Source organism: Branchiostoma floridae, chromosome 6, assembly GCF_000003815.2.
Source record: "Branchiostoma floridae strain S238N-H82 chromosome 6, Bfl_VNyyK, whole genome shotgun sequence".
Lineage (NCBI taxonomy): Eukaryota > Metazoa > Chordata > Leptocardii > Amphioxiformes > Branchiostomatidae > Branchiostoma > Branchiostoma floridae.
Genome location: NC_049984.1, coordinates 794,841 through 812,048, shown reverse-complemented (window position 1 = coordinate 812,048; position 17,208 = coordinate 794,841). Strand labels below are relative to the sequence as shown.

The 17,208-nt window shown below is 43.1% G+C and overlaps 1 protein-coding gene across 1 annotated transcript; it reads right to left on the bottom strand.

The window, feature by feature from the left end:
- Nucleotides 1-6,106: 6,106 nt before the first annotated feature.
- Nucleotides 6,107-16,667, bottom strand: LOC118417372 (aurora kinase B-like). The gene is made up of 11 exons (XM_035822926.1): nt 16,482-16,667; nt 13,213-13,306; nt 12,475-12,531; nt 12,117-12,244; nt 11,448-11,565; nt 11,086-11,165; nt 10,748-10,886; nt 8,627-8,775; nt 7,984-8,158; nt 7,438-7,494; nt 6,107-7,056 (listed from the first exon to the last, which is right to left on the bottom strand). The coding sequence occupies exons 2-11, from the start codon at nt 13,213-13,215 to the stop codon at nt 6,922-6,924; spliced, it is 1,041 nt and encodes a 346-aa protein (XP_035678819.1). The 5' UTR covers nt 13,216-13,306; nt 16,482-16,667; the 3' UTR covers nt 6,107-6,921.
- Between the last annotated feature and the right edge of the window lie 541 nt (nt 16,668-17,208).

Below are 17,208 nucleotides of genomic sequence, written 5' to 3'. Positions count from 1 at the left end.
CAATTTCAAAACGGTTTGCAGCATACAAGTACCCACCAATGGACCTTTCTAATCATACCAAGTTTGGCTGCCTTGAACACACTTTTTACCCTAACCCTAGCCCTAACCCTAGATTAGGGTTACGGTTAGGGTTAGGGTTAGCACTGAAACACTCATATCTCGACAACAAAGCACGCAATTTCAAAACGGTTTGCAGCATACAAGTACCCACCAATAGACCTTTCTAATCATACCAAGTTTAGCCGCCTTGAACACACCTTTTACCCTAACCCTAGCCCTAACCCTAGATTAGGGTTACAGTTAGGGTTAGGGTTAGGGTTAGCACTGAAACACTCATATCTCGACAACAAAGCATGCAATTTCAAAACGGTTTGCAGCATACAAGTACCCACCAATAGACCTTTCTAATCATACCAAGTTTAGCCGCCTTGAACACACCATTTACCCTAACCCTAGCCCTAACCCTAGATTAGGGTTAGGGTTAGCACTGAAACACTCATATCTCCACAACAAAGCACGCAATTTCAAAATGGTTTGCAGCATTCAAGTACCCACCAATAGACCTTTCTAATCATACCAAGTTTAGCCGCCTTGAACACACCTTTTACCCTAACCCTAGCCCTAACCCTAAATTAGGGTTACAGTTAGGGTTAGGGTTAGGGTTAGCACTGAAACACTCATATCTCGACAACAAAGCATGCAATTTCAAAACGGTTTGCAGCATACAAGTACCCACCAATATACCTTTCTAATCATACCAAGTTTGGCCGCCTTGAACACACTTTTTACCCTAACCCTAGCCCTAACCCTAGATTAGGGTTATGGTTAGGGTTAGGGTTAGCACTGAAACACTCATATCTCCACAACAAAGCACGCAATTTCAAAACGGTTTGCAGCATACAAGTATCCACCAATAGACCTTTCTAATCATACCAAGTTTGGCTGCCTTGAACACACTTTTTACCCTAACCCTAGCCCTAACCCTAAATTAGGGTTACAGTTAGGGTTAGGGTTAGGGTTAGCACTGAAACACTCATATCTCGACAACAAAGCATGCAATTTCAAAACGGTTTGCAGCATACAAGTACCCACCAATAGACGTTTCTAATCATACCAAGTTTGGCCGCCTTGAACACACCTTTTACCCTAACCCTAGCCCTAACCCTAGATTAGGGTTAGGGTTAGGGTTAGCACTGAAACACTCATATCTCGACAACAAAGCATGCAATTTCAAAACGGTTTGCAGCATACAAGTACCCACCAATATACCTTTCTAATCATACCAAGTTTGGCCGCCTTGAACACACTTTTTACCCTAACCCTAGCCCTAACCCTAGATTAGGGTTATGGTTAGGGTTAGGGTTAGCACTGAAACACTCATATCTCCACAACAAAGCACGCAATTTCAAAACGGTTTGCAGCATACAAGTATCCACCAATAGACCTTTCTAATCATACCAAGTTTGGCCGCCTTGAACACACTTTTTACCCTAACCCTAGCCCTAACCCTAAATTAGGGTTACAGTTAGGGTTAGTGTTAGGGTTAGCACTGAAACACTCATATCTCGACAACAAAGCATGCAATTTCAAAACGGTTTGCAGCATACAAGTACCCACCAATAGACGTTTCTAATCATACCAAGTTTGGCCGCCTTGAACACACTTTTTATCCTAACCCTAGCCCTAACCCTAGATTAGGGTTATGGTTAGGGTTAGGGTTAGGGTTAGGGTTAGCACTGAAACACTCATATCTCCACAACAAAGCAGGCAATTTCAAAACGGTTTGCAGCATACAAGTACCCACCAATAGACCTTTCTAATCATACCAAGTTTAGCCGCCTTGAACACACCTTTTACCCTAACCCTAGCCCTAGATTAGGGTTATGGTTAGGGTTAGCATTGAAACACTCATATCTCCACAACAAAGCATGCAATTTCAAAACGGTTTGCAGCATACAAGTACCTACCAATAGACCTTTCTAATCATACCAAGTTTGACCGCCTTGAAGACACTCTTGCTCTAACCCTAACCCTAACCCTTTGAATGGTACCCAGGCTAGTGTAAGATGGGCCCCTCTGATCTTTATCTCTTGGATTCATCATGTGGTGACATAAATTTGTCTTGTATCTTAGTTCAACTTACAGGAAGGTCCCGCACAAGAAAACTATAGACTGCAACTGTAAGCTGATTTCACATTTGCTGGTTCAAGTGACAGAAATACCTGAAAAGCTCCAGTTCTATACACACAAGTGCATGCTTCAGGAAAGTGCTAATCATAATGTGAGAGACAACAAAATATACTATAATTGTAATGATTCATTGAACATTAACACTAATCATGGTCTTCAAACATGGCTACTTAAATGACAATAGTTGTTGAAAGGCCAATGGAGAAATGCCATGACAGTGTAGCTGCAGTGTCCTGGGGTTTACAGACCACCTTTGTTTGTTTAAGGATTACAGGCAAGACAGATGAGTTTTTAACAGGGGTGACTTGTACTGCTGAGGGAATTTTTTTTATTGTCACAGAGAAGGAGAGCCCCTGCAATTGCTGGCTCCATAATTTGCAGCTTTGTCAGTACTGAAGTGTTCTTCTACACTTCTGCACTCTGCTTTGATATACAGGGGTAAACCCACTGTAACTGGACCAAGGCCCAATTTACACGAGAAGCTTTGAATAATGTATGTCGTTTGTCCTAGGATGGACTTAAGACAGTTTTCGTTTTAGACACACCCCTGCGTCGCGCTACGCCAGTGTGTCGCAATGCCGTGAACTCTGGTGACCTGCCGTGACATTTGACAGTGCTCGTTTGGCAGGAATAGAACAAGTTCTGTTCTTGTTGTTCATCCGAAAGATAATAATTTTCTTGTCTCCTCACGCGTACATGCCTGGCGAAGACGACTTGTACTTCGTACGAACCGGTACCAGGACATTCAATAGGCAGCCTTCTTTGCTGCTGTTGCTATCATTGAAGCTCAAGGCCACATCAACCAAACAGTTTAGGTGCAAGAGCATACCAGGAGTGCACACACTGCCTGTGACTTGGATCCGTTTACACGAGGTTGGGCAGCACCGCAGACTCCCCGCGGTGCGTGGCAGGTTACCTCTGGAGGTGCTACAGGTGCGCGCTGCAGAGTGTCGTATTCGTTTTTACACGGGCAAAAAAAGTGTCCTAGGACACGCGCCCCGGTTTCTTTTTTGCCTCGTGTAAATCGTGCCAAAGTTTCAGAATTTCAAAGATGATCAGCTATCATGAAAACCACTGAGGTTACGGGCCGTGAGTGAGTGAGTGAGATATCTATATAACTTGCTCTGAACAAGAAAGTAAAAGGCACAATCCAGTTCTATTCCTGATCATTTACTATTTCTTAGAGTCAGAATTTATAACACTACCAGCCAAACAATGTGCCTACAATTTCCTTCAGTCCTGTGGAAAAGTCTCATACCTCTAGCTCTATAGATGACTATTGACTTATTTCGATTCCATTCAAATACACTGTGGATTGGGAATGAAGCAACTTGTCTTCTCTGACATTCTCTTCCAGACTTCATCAAGCTGATGTAAACATGATACTGTTGTGATAGCAGTCTGAGTGTGAGCTGACCTTTCAGTGACCCAGAAGCTGCATGACCTCAGGACCACATGAGGTGTGCTAAATCAGTCAGGAGTGGTCCTGTCCTGAGTTTCCCCCAATCCTTCTCTTTAATGAGATTGGGGGAAACTCAGGACAGGACGACCATTCCTCACTCCACATATACAGATACAGACTGATTTAGCACACCTCATGAGGGAATTACCTGCCCCAGATTCTAGTCAATGCTGCGTGGAGAAAGTCACAAATTCTTTCCTTTGTTTCATTTTGGCAACTTGGTATGGAGTGGCCAGGACACATGACTTATCAGGGTACTGCTGGCCTTCATTCATTTCATTTCATTCATTTATTTATTTATTATGCCTGATGCATCATGTGACCTGGTCACTCTATCGGTTGGGTATCTAGTTAGTCTGTCAGCAACATTTGCTGGAAAATTCAGGAAATAGCATTTCGAAGGGTCAAGATTTAAATTTTTCCCGGACCCCCTAGGATTGTCGTGTCTCTGGCGCGATGCTTCTGTGCTCCAAGCATTCCTCCGGGTTCTAGCAAGGACGTAACGTCCTTGGTTCTAGGCAGCTTTTCCTTCTCACATGGTAATTAGTCTACTTTCACCTATTGTGATACCCCAATCTAGCAAGCCGTTATGCTTTACAACCCCTCCTGAACTCCTCCTCCTCCGTTAAGCATTACCGGGCCACTTGAATTCACCGTTAAACGTTACCGGGCCTCCTGAAATCACCACTTCCTGAACTTACATTTAAGTGTTACCATGACCTACCCCCAATGCAGACCCTCTAATAAGCATATGTCATATGATCCACTTCCATCCCTGGCGACGATTCCTCTGTAGACATACGAAGAATAGTCGCGGATCCCCGCTGAAGGCCTGAGGTGATCGCACAATGATTCGAGGAAAAACAGTTGCACAACTAATTTGATCCTCTACGGACAGCCGTCGCCAAAGACATTTTGGACAATAACAGTCGCGCAGCCATTAACCTATCTATTGATAAAATTGGGCTCAATATATGTATATGAGCCAGAATAGACTACACAGTAGACTGAAATTACCATGGTAATTGGAGGAAGGTTACATGTAACTCAAAATCTGGTCAATGGAAAAAAATTTGGAAAATCAAAAAACATTCTCCAACCACACAATTAAAACTAAAACAGATTATTTGCAAACTCAGTTGCCAGAATTGGGAATTTAGCATGAATCCTAATTGTTTTGTCAAACTGCAACTAAAAGACTTGTTTACAGTGTTCTTTTGAGTTGCCTCAGGAAGTCAGTCTCAAATCACATGTGCACAGCCCAGCCCAGCTCCCTGATGTGACAATGACAGCTGTGATAAATGGTCCTTTTTAGGACACTGGCACTGCAAGAAAGCACTGGTCAGCTGCATTGCTTACATTCCAGGCAACCTACTATCATTGTAGTAACAACAAAACAAGGGGACAGCAATTTGCGTCCCCTTTTGCCACCATAACAATGGATTTCCTTTGCATTGGGAGTATTACACTTGAGATTAAAACAAGTAGTACTATAAACTGTTAGCTTGTGTTTACACAATCTCTCACTGGCTGGGGTTAATATTGTAGGGCCGGCCGCTAGGAGCGCGATTTTAGTCAGGCTTTATATACTGTATACAAGTTTGTCACTATCTTTGGAAGACAGAGTCTATCCAAGGAGGTTTTATCAAACTCAGCAGCCACTCCTTTAGTACAATCTTCTCAGGATATACCACATGCAGCTTGTTCCTCCCCATCTGAGCCTTAGTGACCCAAATTTGTCACTAACAACTGCCATGTGTGAAGCTCTGTGTTCCCCCAATTATATGGTTCATTTGGCAGGAGTTACTTAAACAAACAAGGAGGCACTCCTGGGCCACAGGGGGCATCCTGTATCTAGCTGACAGCAGGCTGGCAGGGCCTTGTGTTTCTGTGGGTGGAGCAGTTGGTCACGGAAATTAGCTATGATTCCATTGGCTTTCCCTTCTGTTTCCCTCAGACATGCATAGGAATCACATTGGAAAAGTGTTCCTGTATGCATCAACTGTATGACTGAGCTTCGCGAGGGTTCCCAGCGGCCTTTGCGAGACAGCTTGCAACAACAAGCCCAAGAAAGGCCTATTCTCTGATTGGTTGACAGCTTGTTTGTGGCGACAATCATAATAGCCACTGATAGGGCATGGGATAGCAGGGCCCCATAAGGTAATGCCGTTGGGGACCGGGCGTTAGGAGGATGATTNTTTTTTTTACAAGTCTGGAACGTTTTTGCAAGTCTGGATTCAGTCCAGCGTACCGTTTTATTTTTGGAAACAGCCAAAATACAAAAATTAACGCTGGGAGTCACCCATATAGTCACATGATCAATGCCTAACCGCCTGTCTATGATGCATATCCTGGAGATCAAACTGTACAGGATGTTTCCTACCCGCAGCTCTGGACCATGCTGTACAGGAAACATGGCCTGGTCTACAATATACCCACACAGGACTGCCAAAGTAAAATGTGATATCTTTATTCTCATTGATACATAATGGTAAGAAACCTATGACAGGAATGTAAAAGAAAATGACTAACATAGAAATCAATAAAATGGTCAAAGCAAATATTTTCTTGCGTCACATATAAACAGCTCATTCTATCTAACATATCTTCTGATGATCACGGACCCTAGTACAAGGTTGAGCAGACTTCCACAAGGGCTGGACTTCAGGAGCGCCAATCAAACCGAAGGAGACAGCTGACAGCAGAACAGTCGTGTGCTGCCATGGCAACATGCCAGTGAGATCTGTTTAGTCTCAGACCGGTACACAAGTATCACCCATTCCTTCCTTTTGAACTGTACAGTTTTTATTACAGATATGTTATCTTTTCTATTGATTAATTTGTACATAAGGTGCTAATTACCCACAGTGCAGCAGTACCCCAAATGCTCCCCCTACAAATTACAATATCCTCAAGTCTACTCTAGTCATAAACCACAGAATCTACATCATTTAATTTACAGTGTTGTAGGAAAAGTCCCCGATGCTCAGTTATCCTGGTGAACCCATGATTTCTTTAGAGTTTCCATAACAGGGATGCTAATTCTGCATACATGGCTGTTTATGCTAATGCTGTAGTTCGGTACAGTTTTATCAGTCACCAGTGTGTCACTTTTGAAGACACAAAAGAACAAGCAGTCAAACTGGGCATCATGACTTGGCCTGTGTGTGTACGTGTGGTGTGTGCGGGTTTGTGTGTGGTGTGTGCGGGTTTGTGTGTGGTGTGTGTGCGGGATTGTGTGCGGGTTTGTGTGTGTTGTGTGCGGGGCATCATGACTTGGTGTGGGAGGCGTGTGTGGGGTGTGCGGGTGTGGACTCGGCCTGCGTGGCTGCGTTGTCCTTTATCCATGGGTGGCTGAGAACGCTGTCCAGTGGCAGCCGCAGCATCGGGTTGTGGCGCAGCAGCTGTAAACAAACAAACGGTCAGCTTATGTCGCAGGAGATGTAAACAAAAACAACAACATGCAGCTCAGACTTCCAGTCATATTCAACGTTTTGTCAGCACAAATAAATGCTGGCACTGGGTCTGACTTTAAAATAGTGTAGATTATTATTGTCTAAAATGTGATATACTATCATTTAAAATGTGATGACTATTGTGAGACCTGTATCTTCAGAACTTCATTTTTAGCAGCCAAATGTCCTACTCTAGGGTTATAGCTACATCCATGACACACTGAATAGTTACTGATGATTGCACGGTACCACCTTTGATACAAGGTTCCAGGGTTGATAATAAGGTTAATGTTTTATGACGAGTTACTAATTAGCTAATTATGACCGTACCTTTGATATCAAATCTCGTGCTCCAGAGGTCACGTGGGGCGGAAATCTCAGGTCAACCTGGGGAACAAAGCACCATGGGTAATGACTAACTGCACCATGGGTAATCACCAACTGCACCATGGGTAATCACCAACTGCACCATGGGTAATGACCTACTGCACCATGGGTAATGCACTCGTTTTACCTCAACAAAGTCGCATTGTTACAGCATGAGGTGTTCGAGGCTGCAATGACTAGTTTATAATCAGTCAGTTCGTTGGTTGAAACCCTTTTTTTCCTATGTATCTATGATAGCTTGCTTTTTTTTCCGTTTGCTTGATCTTATCTACTTATGTATGTGGGATTTAATGATCACTGACAGCTATTGTCATGACCGTATGTATTCAATCACAGATAAGGGAAACCCCTGAAAAACCATCTCTTTACAGTTTGCACAAAAAAGTAAGTGTTGAGACAGAAAACTGCAGGGTGCAGATTCTATAAACAGCCTAATGTGTACACAGCTACCGCGACACAGCTTTCTCCTGGCCATCAGAGATTTGGTACCTTTGATATCCGTCTGTAGGTTTCGCTGTGGCCCTCGGCCTCGAAGGGCGGCTTGCCCACCAGGAACTCGTAGCAGAGCACGCCCAGACTCCACAGGTCCACTTTCTCATCGTGCATCTTCCCTTCGATCATCTCCGGAGGGAGGTAGTCCAGCGTTCCGCACAGCGTGGCGCGTCTGGGGGGAGGGAACACAGTTTCACACACAAAACAAACATACACACACAAAACACACATTCACCTCAAACCACGGAGTTTTATACATTCAAACCACTTACTAGAATGTATCTTATTCTAACTCTACTCCAATCCATACCGTTGCAAACTGGAAATACAACGGGATTGATGTCAAGCTAACAGTGTTGCCTTAGGTACTGTAAATGCAGAAACTTTCCCGGTGGTTTAATGTTCGCGGTTTTCACGGTGGCTGCTGCACCGCAAACTTAAAACCACCGCGAATATTTTCCCATGGCAGTAAGAGACTACAGTGCATGGTGCTACCGCGAAGTTAAAACAACCGCAAAATTAAATCCCCCCGAACTTAAATGTATTTCCAGTTACAATCCTGGATACTGTTCAGTGAGAAAACCAACAGTTAAAAAAAGGTTACAAGATCACAACACAACTTCAACTGTTCTTCCCTCACCTTGAGGAGGGCGCGTGGACCGACCAGCCGAAGTCTGCAATCTTCAGGTCTCCTTTCAGGCCCAGCAGCAGGTTCTCCGGCTTGATGTCTCGGTGGATCACTTTCTTAGAGTGGCAGTACTTCAGCGCATCTGCCAGCTGGGCTATGTACTGTTGGGAGGCGGGCAGTAGTTAGCTGGGCAATGTACTGGAAGGGCAGGGCTCCAGACTAACTTTTTGACCTAGGAGCGCTGTGCTCCTAACTCCTAAAACTTGGTCGCATCAGCTAGAATCTAGGCGCACTACTATAAAAGGTTGGGAGCACAAGCAAAAGTCTTTTTGCCATACCAAGTATTACTCAGTACTCTTATTGATCTATGCTCTTATTAACCTGGAATAAAGTATCCGTGTACAATGCAAAAGACAAAGACACAATTCTGTTAAAAAAAGAATTTGACCTCGTCAAATTGTTGATATTAGATAAAATAAATGTTGATGGAAAAAAATATGAGTCGGAAAACGCAACAATTTACATGTACAACATTTGTAGATAGTGTTTTCCCGGCGACCAACAAAACAAGCGGAATGCAAGCGATAATCACCTTCTAGAATACAATTTTGCAAAGGCTACTTTCATATAGTTATTATGTAAGAAAATAACAAAATTACATAAGTTAGAGTCCTGGTATTTTACGTAAAATACGGCATTAAAGTCAACAGAAAATAGCCCCCTGTTTGGCTGCTCCAGTGACGCACGCACGGCGGGTCATTCACCTCCCATAGTAGTATGCAAATTTGTTAGCGGGGAGGATGGAAGGGGCAGGCCAGACCCGGGTGTGTTCACAATAGTTAACTTTGATAAAGTAAGGAAAACAGCGCTTTTCAACTGAGAAAAAAAAAAGTTTTGCATTTGAAACACTGAAATATATTATTTAGATAGGTAAAATTGTAAACTGGCCATGTCAATTATCAAAACAGTTGCCAAGATGTGACATAATAAAAAAAAGTTTCCCCTAAAGCATCTAGTGAGCTGATCTAGTAGTGCTAGAAACATAGCCACGCCCCCTCCTTCTTTGCTTTGAGAGACCCATGCAGCCTGTGTGCCTATGAAATTTGAGATGCCTGTGAACCTTCCAGGAACCTTCAAAGGGGGTGGCCTGGCTGTTACATTTAGCATCTTTACCCATGTTTACAGAAGGTGTGGACGATATAGGTTCCTCCAATAAATTGCAGTTTTTTTACGGAGTTAAATTGAATTAGAACAAGTGAAATTGTGGGAGAGGACAATTCTAATATTCTTGCCATGCTTGTGAAGGCTTAAAACTGAAAGATTTTAATTGTTCCAAGGGTGTCTCAAGTTTCACAACAAAGGGCCAGCGGCCAGAAACTGGGGGATTGGCTACAGTTTCTGATGCACATTTTTTGGAACAGCCGGCTGTTACATTTAGCATATTTACCGATGTATTTCAGAAGATGTATTTCAGAAGGTGTGGACGATATATTCCTGAAGTGTCCCTCAAATAAATTGCAGTTTTTTTACGGAGTTAAATTGAATTAGAACAAGTGAAATTGTGGATAGAGGACAATTCTATTAATCTTTTCAACAAAGCCATGCTTGTGAAGGCTTAAAACTGAAAGATTTTAATTGTTCCAAGAGTGTCTCCGGTTACACAACAAACCAGAAATAGGGGGTAATTTGCTGCAATTTGTTTGGAACAGCCATAGCAAGTGGCAGGTGCTAGCAGGGATGGGGCGGGCCTTGTTTTTCCGACTGTAATATTTAAATTAAAGCCAGCGGGGCGGGTTCAGGCAACCAGTAGACGTAAAGCTTTGTATTCTTCAGAGTCGGCTTTGAGGTTTTAACCTCCTTGGTTCTGCCAAGGTTCTGCAACCATTACATATGCGCAGGCATACATTTTTGCTTGTATTTTTATAGTCGCACCGTGCGACCAAGATTTCTATTCTAGTCGCTTTCCTAAAAATTTAGGCGCTATGCGACCAAATCTAGTCGCAGTCACGAGCCCTGAAGGGTGAACATTACTGCATCAAGGCATGTTCAGAGGAGGAATGAGCCTTATACAGCTGGCCTTATACAAGGAGAATTATAAAACTTAAAACAGAAAGAAGCCGTGGCCAAAACTACCGTGGCAGATCTTCTCTCGTCGAAGCGGACTTGCTTCTGTAGTTCCTTGTACAGCTCGCCGCGCGGGGCGTACTCCAGGATCAGGTAAACCCGCGTGTCGTCGTAGAAATAACCGTACAGCCGCAGGATGTGGGGGTGTCTGGGGGAAAAGTGACAGGTTAGTTACTGCCTCGTACAACACAAGATAAAACGTGCCACAACAGGTTAAAGTTACTGCTTTACACAACGATAAAATCACTGAGGTTCAGCCATATATGTATATTCAGTGAACCATAACCATGTGTTTCACAGGAGGTGTGTTTAGTTAAAGCTTTACCAATAAAAGTGAAAGTTCTCACCTGAGGTGAGACTGGATCTCGATCTCCCGCCGCAGCTGGTGTTCGACACCTGCCTTCATCAGCTGAGACTTGAACAGAACCTGCAGAAGAAAACATCCCTCAGTAAGTCTAAACTCACTCTGCAGCTTTGGACATGTAAGAGCCAAGGACATGCCTGTTTTCAGCATCACATGTTTGGAACCAGTTCAACTCACCGAAGAGTTCTTGACAGAGAAAATAGACAATATGTACAGTATTTACAGGTTCATTGTACCGGGGGATACTCCCCTACTGGCTATTTTTGACAAGCATAAACCTACAAACCTACGTGTCCACAAACCTACATGTACCCACAGTAACACCACCAACAGAAACAGGCTGACCTTCAGTGCTACGATGAACTTGGAGTTTTTCTCTCTCGCCAGATAAACGTTCCCGAACTTGCCCTTGCCCAGCGGCCGGCCGATGTCAAAATCTTCCAGCTTCCAACTCTTCATTCTCCTAGTAAACATCATCATTGCAACAAAAAACATCTTCAGTTTGTTTGTAGAGACAGAAGCAACGTGTGTATACACATGAGTATACATCCAGCTACACACATCTCACACACACGTACACACATCTCACACACACATGTACACATATCTCACACAGTACACAAATCTCACGCAGCACACACATCTTACACAGTACACACATCTCATACACACGTGCACACATCTCACACATGTACACACATCACAAACATACACATCTCACACACGTACACACATCTCACACAGTACACACATCTTACACAGTACACACATCTCTCACACACATGTACACACATCTCACACACACGTGCACACATCTCACACACACGTACACACATCTCACACACACACGCATACATCAGACACACACACACACACACACACACATACAAAGAAGCCAGATTCAATTATTGCCTCAGCTCTTAGAAGTTACTGTAGTCTACAAAGACTAAACACAGCTGATGCAAACAGCAGTTGTTATCCACTGGATGTTTGCCCTAACTCTACACAACTCACCTCTCCATGTCTGCCCTGCTGGCGGGCTGCTGTGCTGCAGGTTTCTGCCCGGTGCTGCTGTTGGACGGCTGGGCCTTCAGAACGCGCTGGGCACCCTGGGTGGTGTCTGCCTTCCCTTTCACCATGATCTAAACAACAACAACAACATCTATTTATTTATTAGCTTGGCTGTTCAGCACAGCCAGGGCTGCCCAACTAACCTGTGGCTATTATTATTGCAAAGGGCTTACCCTGCTGACAGGAACATTTACAACTCAACCATGAACAGGATCTAAACACACCACAAAAAATACTTAGGTTTTCCAATCCTCTCCATATGCTCTAACTTAAATCTTTGTGTATCTTGTTTAAAACTGACCCGAACGTTGGGAGCCTCCTTGTTCTCTTTCTCCAGCAGTGCCATCGGATTCTTAATCTGAAAAAGACACATAGAAATTCAACATGCTGTCAAACTACAAGCTGAGGTAGAGCTAAGAGCAACTTGGACGAGCTTGGACGCTGCCCACCCGTGTCAGCATAACTCCACAGCATCAAATACAGTCAAACCTGTATTAGCAGCCACCTGGCCATAGTGGCCACTTTTTGTCAGTCCCCTGGATTCGTAATGGTTAAGAAATAGGCTTAGCGGCCACCCGTCCAACACGGCCACGGCCACACGATTTCCAGTCCCGCAGACACAGAAACACTGCCGATTACGGCCACGCGGACCGCTGATCTACGGTCTGGCATGCATTCGGCCATACAGCGGTAAGACAGCTGGAGGCATATAGTTCCCATTTAAAACTTTTATTTAGCCTTTATGTTTTCTTGATACATATAGTGTAACAATCATTGCAGTACATGTACATGTACAGTACTGTATTATGTGAATAAAGATCAATGGGTACTAAAAGTTAGTAAAACCATGTGTAACTTATTGCGTGTGGTCATTAGTCAGCATAGTGGCCACCTCTCTATAGTGGCCAATTTTGACCAGTCCCTTGGCTTGAGTGGCCGCTATAGACAGGTTTGACTGTACTGGCTGGATACTTCTACCTGGGTACATTACTCAGTCATTAACTACAGAACGTAGGGAGTAACAGTTGGGCACCCTTACCATCTTGGCTGTCTCACTGGGTCACACAGAACCTCCAAAATTGCACAGTGCTCTGGTGCAAGACTTCACAGTTGGTCTGCAAACTTGGGGATACCTGTAATGTTATACATTGATTATCAATACAGTGGAAGCCAGCTATTTGCAATACGCTTAGTCGCAAAAATCGGTTAGTTGCAAAGAATTCTGAAATCCAAAACCATTTCCCATTGGCGCTATTGTTTACAGCACCCCATATTTGCAAAGCCCAAATCGGCTAATCGGGAAAAAAATTCAAGTTACAACGCATGTTAACCCCGAAATATGCCAAACAAATCACCAGAATCAGCAGGAATGAACCAAAATTTTCCCGTATAAACATATCAGATCGCCAAAAGTATCAAAACTGCCTGTTTTGAGTCCGAAAAGGCCGCGATTTCTATTCAATTTACGTCGCTAGCGCGCGGCCCGGCGGTTGCCGCAGGGAATCATGGGATACTACACATGACGCCGCGTCCGCCATCTTTGTTTTCGTGATGGAAATGTTTTGAAAATGACGCTGTCGACTGTGGCAAAATTTCAGTGTAATCTGTGGACATCGTAACTGGAAAATTTGTAGATATGAAGATTAACAGTTTATTTATGCGTTAGTCATGAGTATTTTCGCCTAGTACATAAAGTTTGTCTGAAAACCAAGAGCGTTTTCGTCCTACAACGTAGCGATGTTTTTCGTCTGTGTATCACATGTCGACAAATCTTACGTAGTAAGCGCGTGCACTGTACCCTTGATCAGTCCTCTATTAATCAAAACAATTGTTCATTTGGCAAATTTAGAATACGTTTGCATATGTACCTCGTTTTTTCGGTAGCTAAACGTGTTTTAGCAGTGTTAATTTCTTTGTTTTCTTCAAGCCGATACTATAGACGAAACGTAACAGATCTTTTGATGCATCGCGATTCGTTCTTCGACACTAAAATGTGATAACAATATCACAATTACCGATAAAAGATAAATTTGCCGCTGAAAGTGGCTAATAAGTATATTTGTGGAGTTTAATGAAATTATGGACTTGATTATTTGTGGTAGAAATGATTGTGTTGTATTCTTTGTGTCAATGCGTGCGATGCGTTCACCGATGCCCCCCTCCCCCATACCCACTCGGGTCATTTCGAGCAACATCTTTTAATCGGGAACGCCGGTTAGTCGGGAAAATTTAGCTGGCAAATGGCCTTCCCTAATAAGCGACTTCTACTGTATAACCTTCTACAATAACTACACGTTTAGGGATGGACAGGTAGTTGAGGTCTAGCCTGGTATCCAGCTGTATTATATCTTCCCTTCTGTCCTCTCCGGAGATTTGGGACACTAGTAAAACAATACAAGTAATAAACATGCAATTTGCAACTGAAACTGATGCAACTTCGAGGTTTGGGAGATTTGCACATACAGGGCTCGAATTAACCACTTGTGCACCCCTGCCGCGCAAGTAGTTTTCTCTGCGCAAGTTGTTCAGAAAGTCAAGTTTTGCCGCGCACAACTAGATTTTTTGGGTAAACAAAACGATCCTTAATTAACAGGCCCTTTAGTAAAAAATATCAGAAAATCTACGCCCTGTTTTTGGGATGTATGCCTTTGGTAAGCCCTAATTTTCCTCCAGAAACTTCGCTCAAACTTCAAAATTTGCCGATTTCGGCCTCCATGGAGCTGCCATTTTAATTCTCGTGCAATCTCGCACTAACTTATATCTCGCCAATCGCGAGAGTCATACTCCATTGGCCATTTTGGTGTGACGTAGCGCGCCTGGGCGCTGCTATTGGTAGAATATCTGATGTCCTAACGCTGTGTTCGCGGGGAAAATCACGCAGCAAAGCGTGAAACTTTGACAATGTTTACGAAAACTTATCGACTGCCTAACGTCCTTGCTGATAAGTACATGTATAGGCTTATTTTGGAGCTTTTTTTTTGCTTGTTTGGGACAATACTGTTGGTGGAATGCGGGAAAAACAACAGCTAGTGTTGCGATGACTATACTGGGGAGGGGCGCACGGGCGGCACTGTTCAACGGAGGTCGCGATTTTTTCACGGTTCATTGAGATATTATTTTTGTTGCAGTCTTGAAATGAACTGTTTTCACAAATAATGGATAAGTAGCTAATTCGGAGAAAGTAACAACTTGGAAGTGGCGCAACCTGAAATGCTGATGGCGCAAGTTGGTTTTTGATTCAGGTTGCCACCTGCGCAACCTGGCTGAAAAAAGTATTTCGAGGCCTGACATAAATGATAAAACATTCTGAATGCGCCATTCTGCATGTTAAAAATAACTCATGCATACAAAATATTTGCTTGTATTACAGAAAGAATGTACTTTGAGCACTGATTCATCTTTACTTAGCAAGGTTGAAACATGATGTTATTAATAATATTACGAAAAACATCAGACTCAAATGTTGGACTTTCTGGCTCTATGTTTACTACTTTTACCCACTTTTGTGGTTGTTTTTATTCAAATTGTAAGGACCTTGGAAGAATTTTCCGTACTGTAAGTGTAACTGTAAGCAAAAGTAGTACCAAGTAGTACAGCAACAGTCGTCATAGCTCAGGCAACTCCGCATGGAAAAAAAAACGAGACCTCCATATCCTATCCGAGGGACGGCCCTAACCGAAGCCAGGTACTCATTTTTCAAGTGAAGTGGGGAAAGTCGTGTAAAGTGCCTTTACCAAGGGCCCAACGCTCAAGATCGGTGGCATGGCAGGGTTCGAACTTCTTGGGCCTGAGCCCAACGCGCTGCCAATAATTTGCGCCACGCAATCTCACAATTGCTAAATTTGTTTGCAATCTATTGAAAATAGAAAGAAACAAATAATAAGCATTTTTGACTAGAACTACGCTAGAACTGCTATAACTACTAGAATTCAACGACTAAAATGTGGGAGAGAAAATTATGTGACCTCGGTGCAACGGCAAAAAACATGGCCGACAGGCGGTCTGCCTCAGTCACAACCAGAAACTTCGCGATAAATTATGCGGGAATAGAATTAGCTGATACACATGCACTTCAACGTAGAATAGGCAATTATATGTGCATAATAACTGCCACATCTTATGGGATCGTCGGGTAAAATGCGAGACAGAATGTCTAGAAAAAGACTTGCCAAAATTAAGTTAAGTACTAGGCGAGGGTCTTCAACATGTCACACCAAAAGATTGAGGGAAATCATAAGCTATACTTTCCTGAGCCAGCAGAGACCAGAAAAGTCGCAAATGAAGATTCTACAGCCACTTAGCGCTTACCTGGGGTGTAATAGCTCCACTTTCACGACAGAGTTAAGGAAAAATTATTATTTTCTCGAAAACGGCGGCAAGTATCTTTGTTGTCCTCCTTCCCTGGCTATAAGGGCGATCCAATATGGCGCCTACTGGGTTTAAATTTGAAAACAAGTGCCTTAACGCTGATTGGTCAACTGCGCGCCGTTGGCGATACACGATTGGTCAGATTTGTTTTTCTTGCGCAGCTATGATTGGATGATTTTAGGTTATACCAAACTGGTCGCGGGAGGTATGAAAAGTTACAAACATGGAAAGAAAGTATGGAATATACCAATTCAAAACTATAATAATAACATGAATTTAATGTTAAGTACACTAAAAGCTAACAAAGACTTTCAAAGTGTTGTTAACAAAGTTTTCAACTAGAAGATTTTTATTCCTTATTCTATATGCCCCCCTCTATATGGAATGGCAGACGCCTAAAACACCCAAAGTCAGGGAGCTTTATAGATATATCGCTAGACGTCGCTGTTGTACTACTAACAGCTAGTATATTAGTATATTAGTGTTAATGTTGGATACTACTGTATCTTCGGAATGAAGTCATCTGGTTTACAGTAGTATTAATATTAATTTATATACTGTCAACAGAGTCCCAAACGTTTAGTTAAGTTACGTCGATGTAGGTTAGACATCCAGGTAATAAGATACGCCAAAAATAGTTACTCAAGCAACCATATCCAGTTGCTTG

What these genes read in the sequence shown, in the direction of transcription:
- LOC118417372 (XM_035822926.1), bottom strand. An exon ending in AGGAGGCTCCCAACGTTCGG is followed by an intron (nt 12,245 to 12,474) that starts GTCAGTTTTAAA and finishes GTTGTTGTTTAG; the next exon opens with ATCATGGTGAAAGGGAAGGC. An exon ending in GTCCACGCGCCCTCCTCAAG is followed by an intron (nt 8,159 to 8,626) that starts GTGAGGGAAGAA and finishes CCCTCCCCCCAG; the next exon opens with ACGCGCCACGCTGTGCGGAA.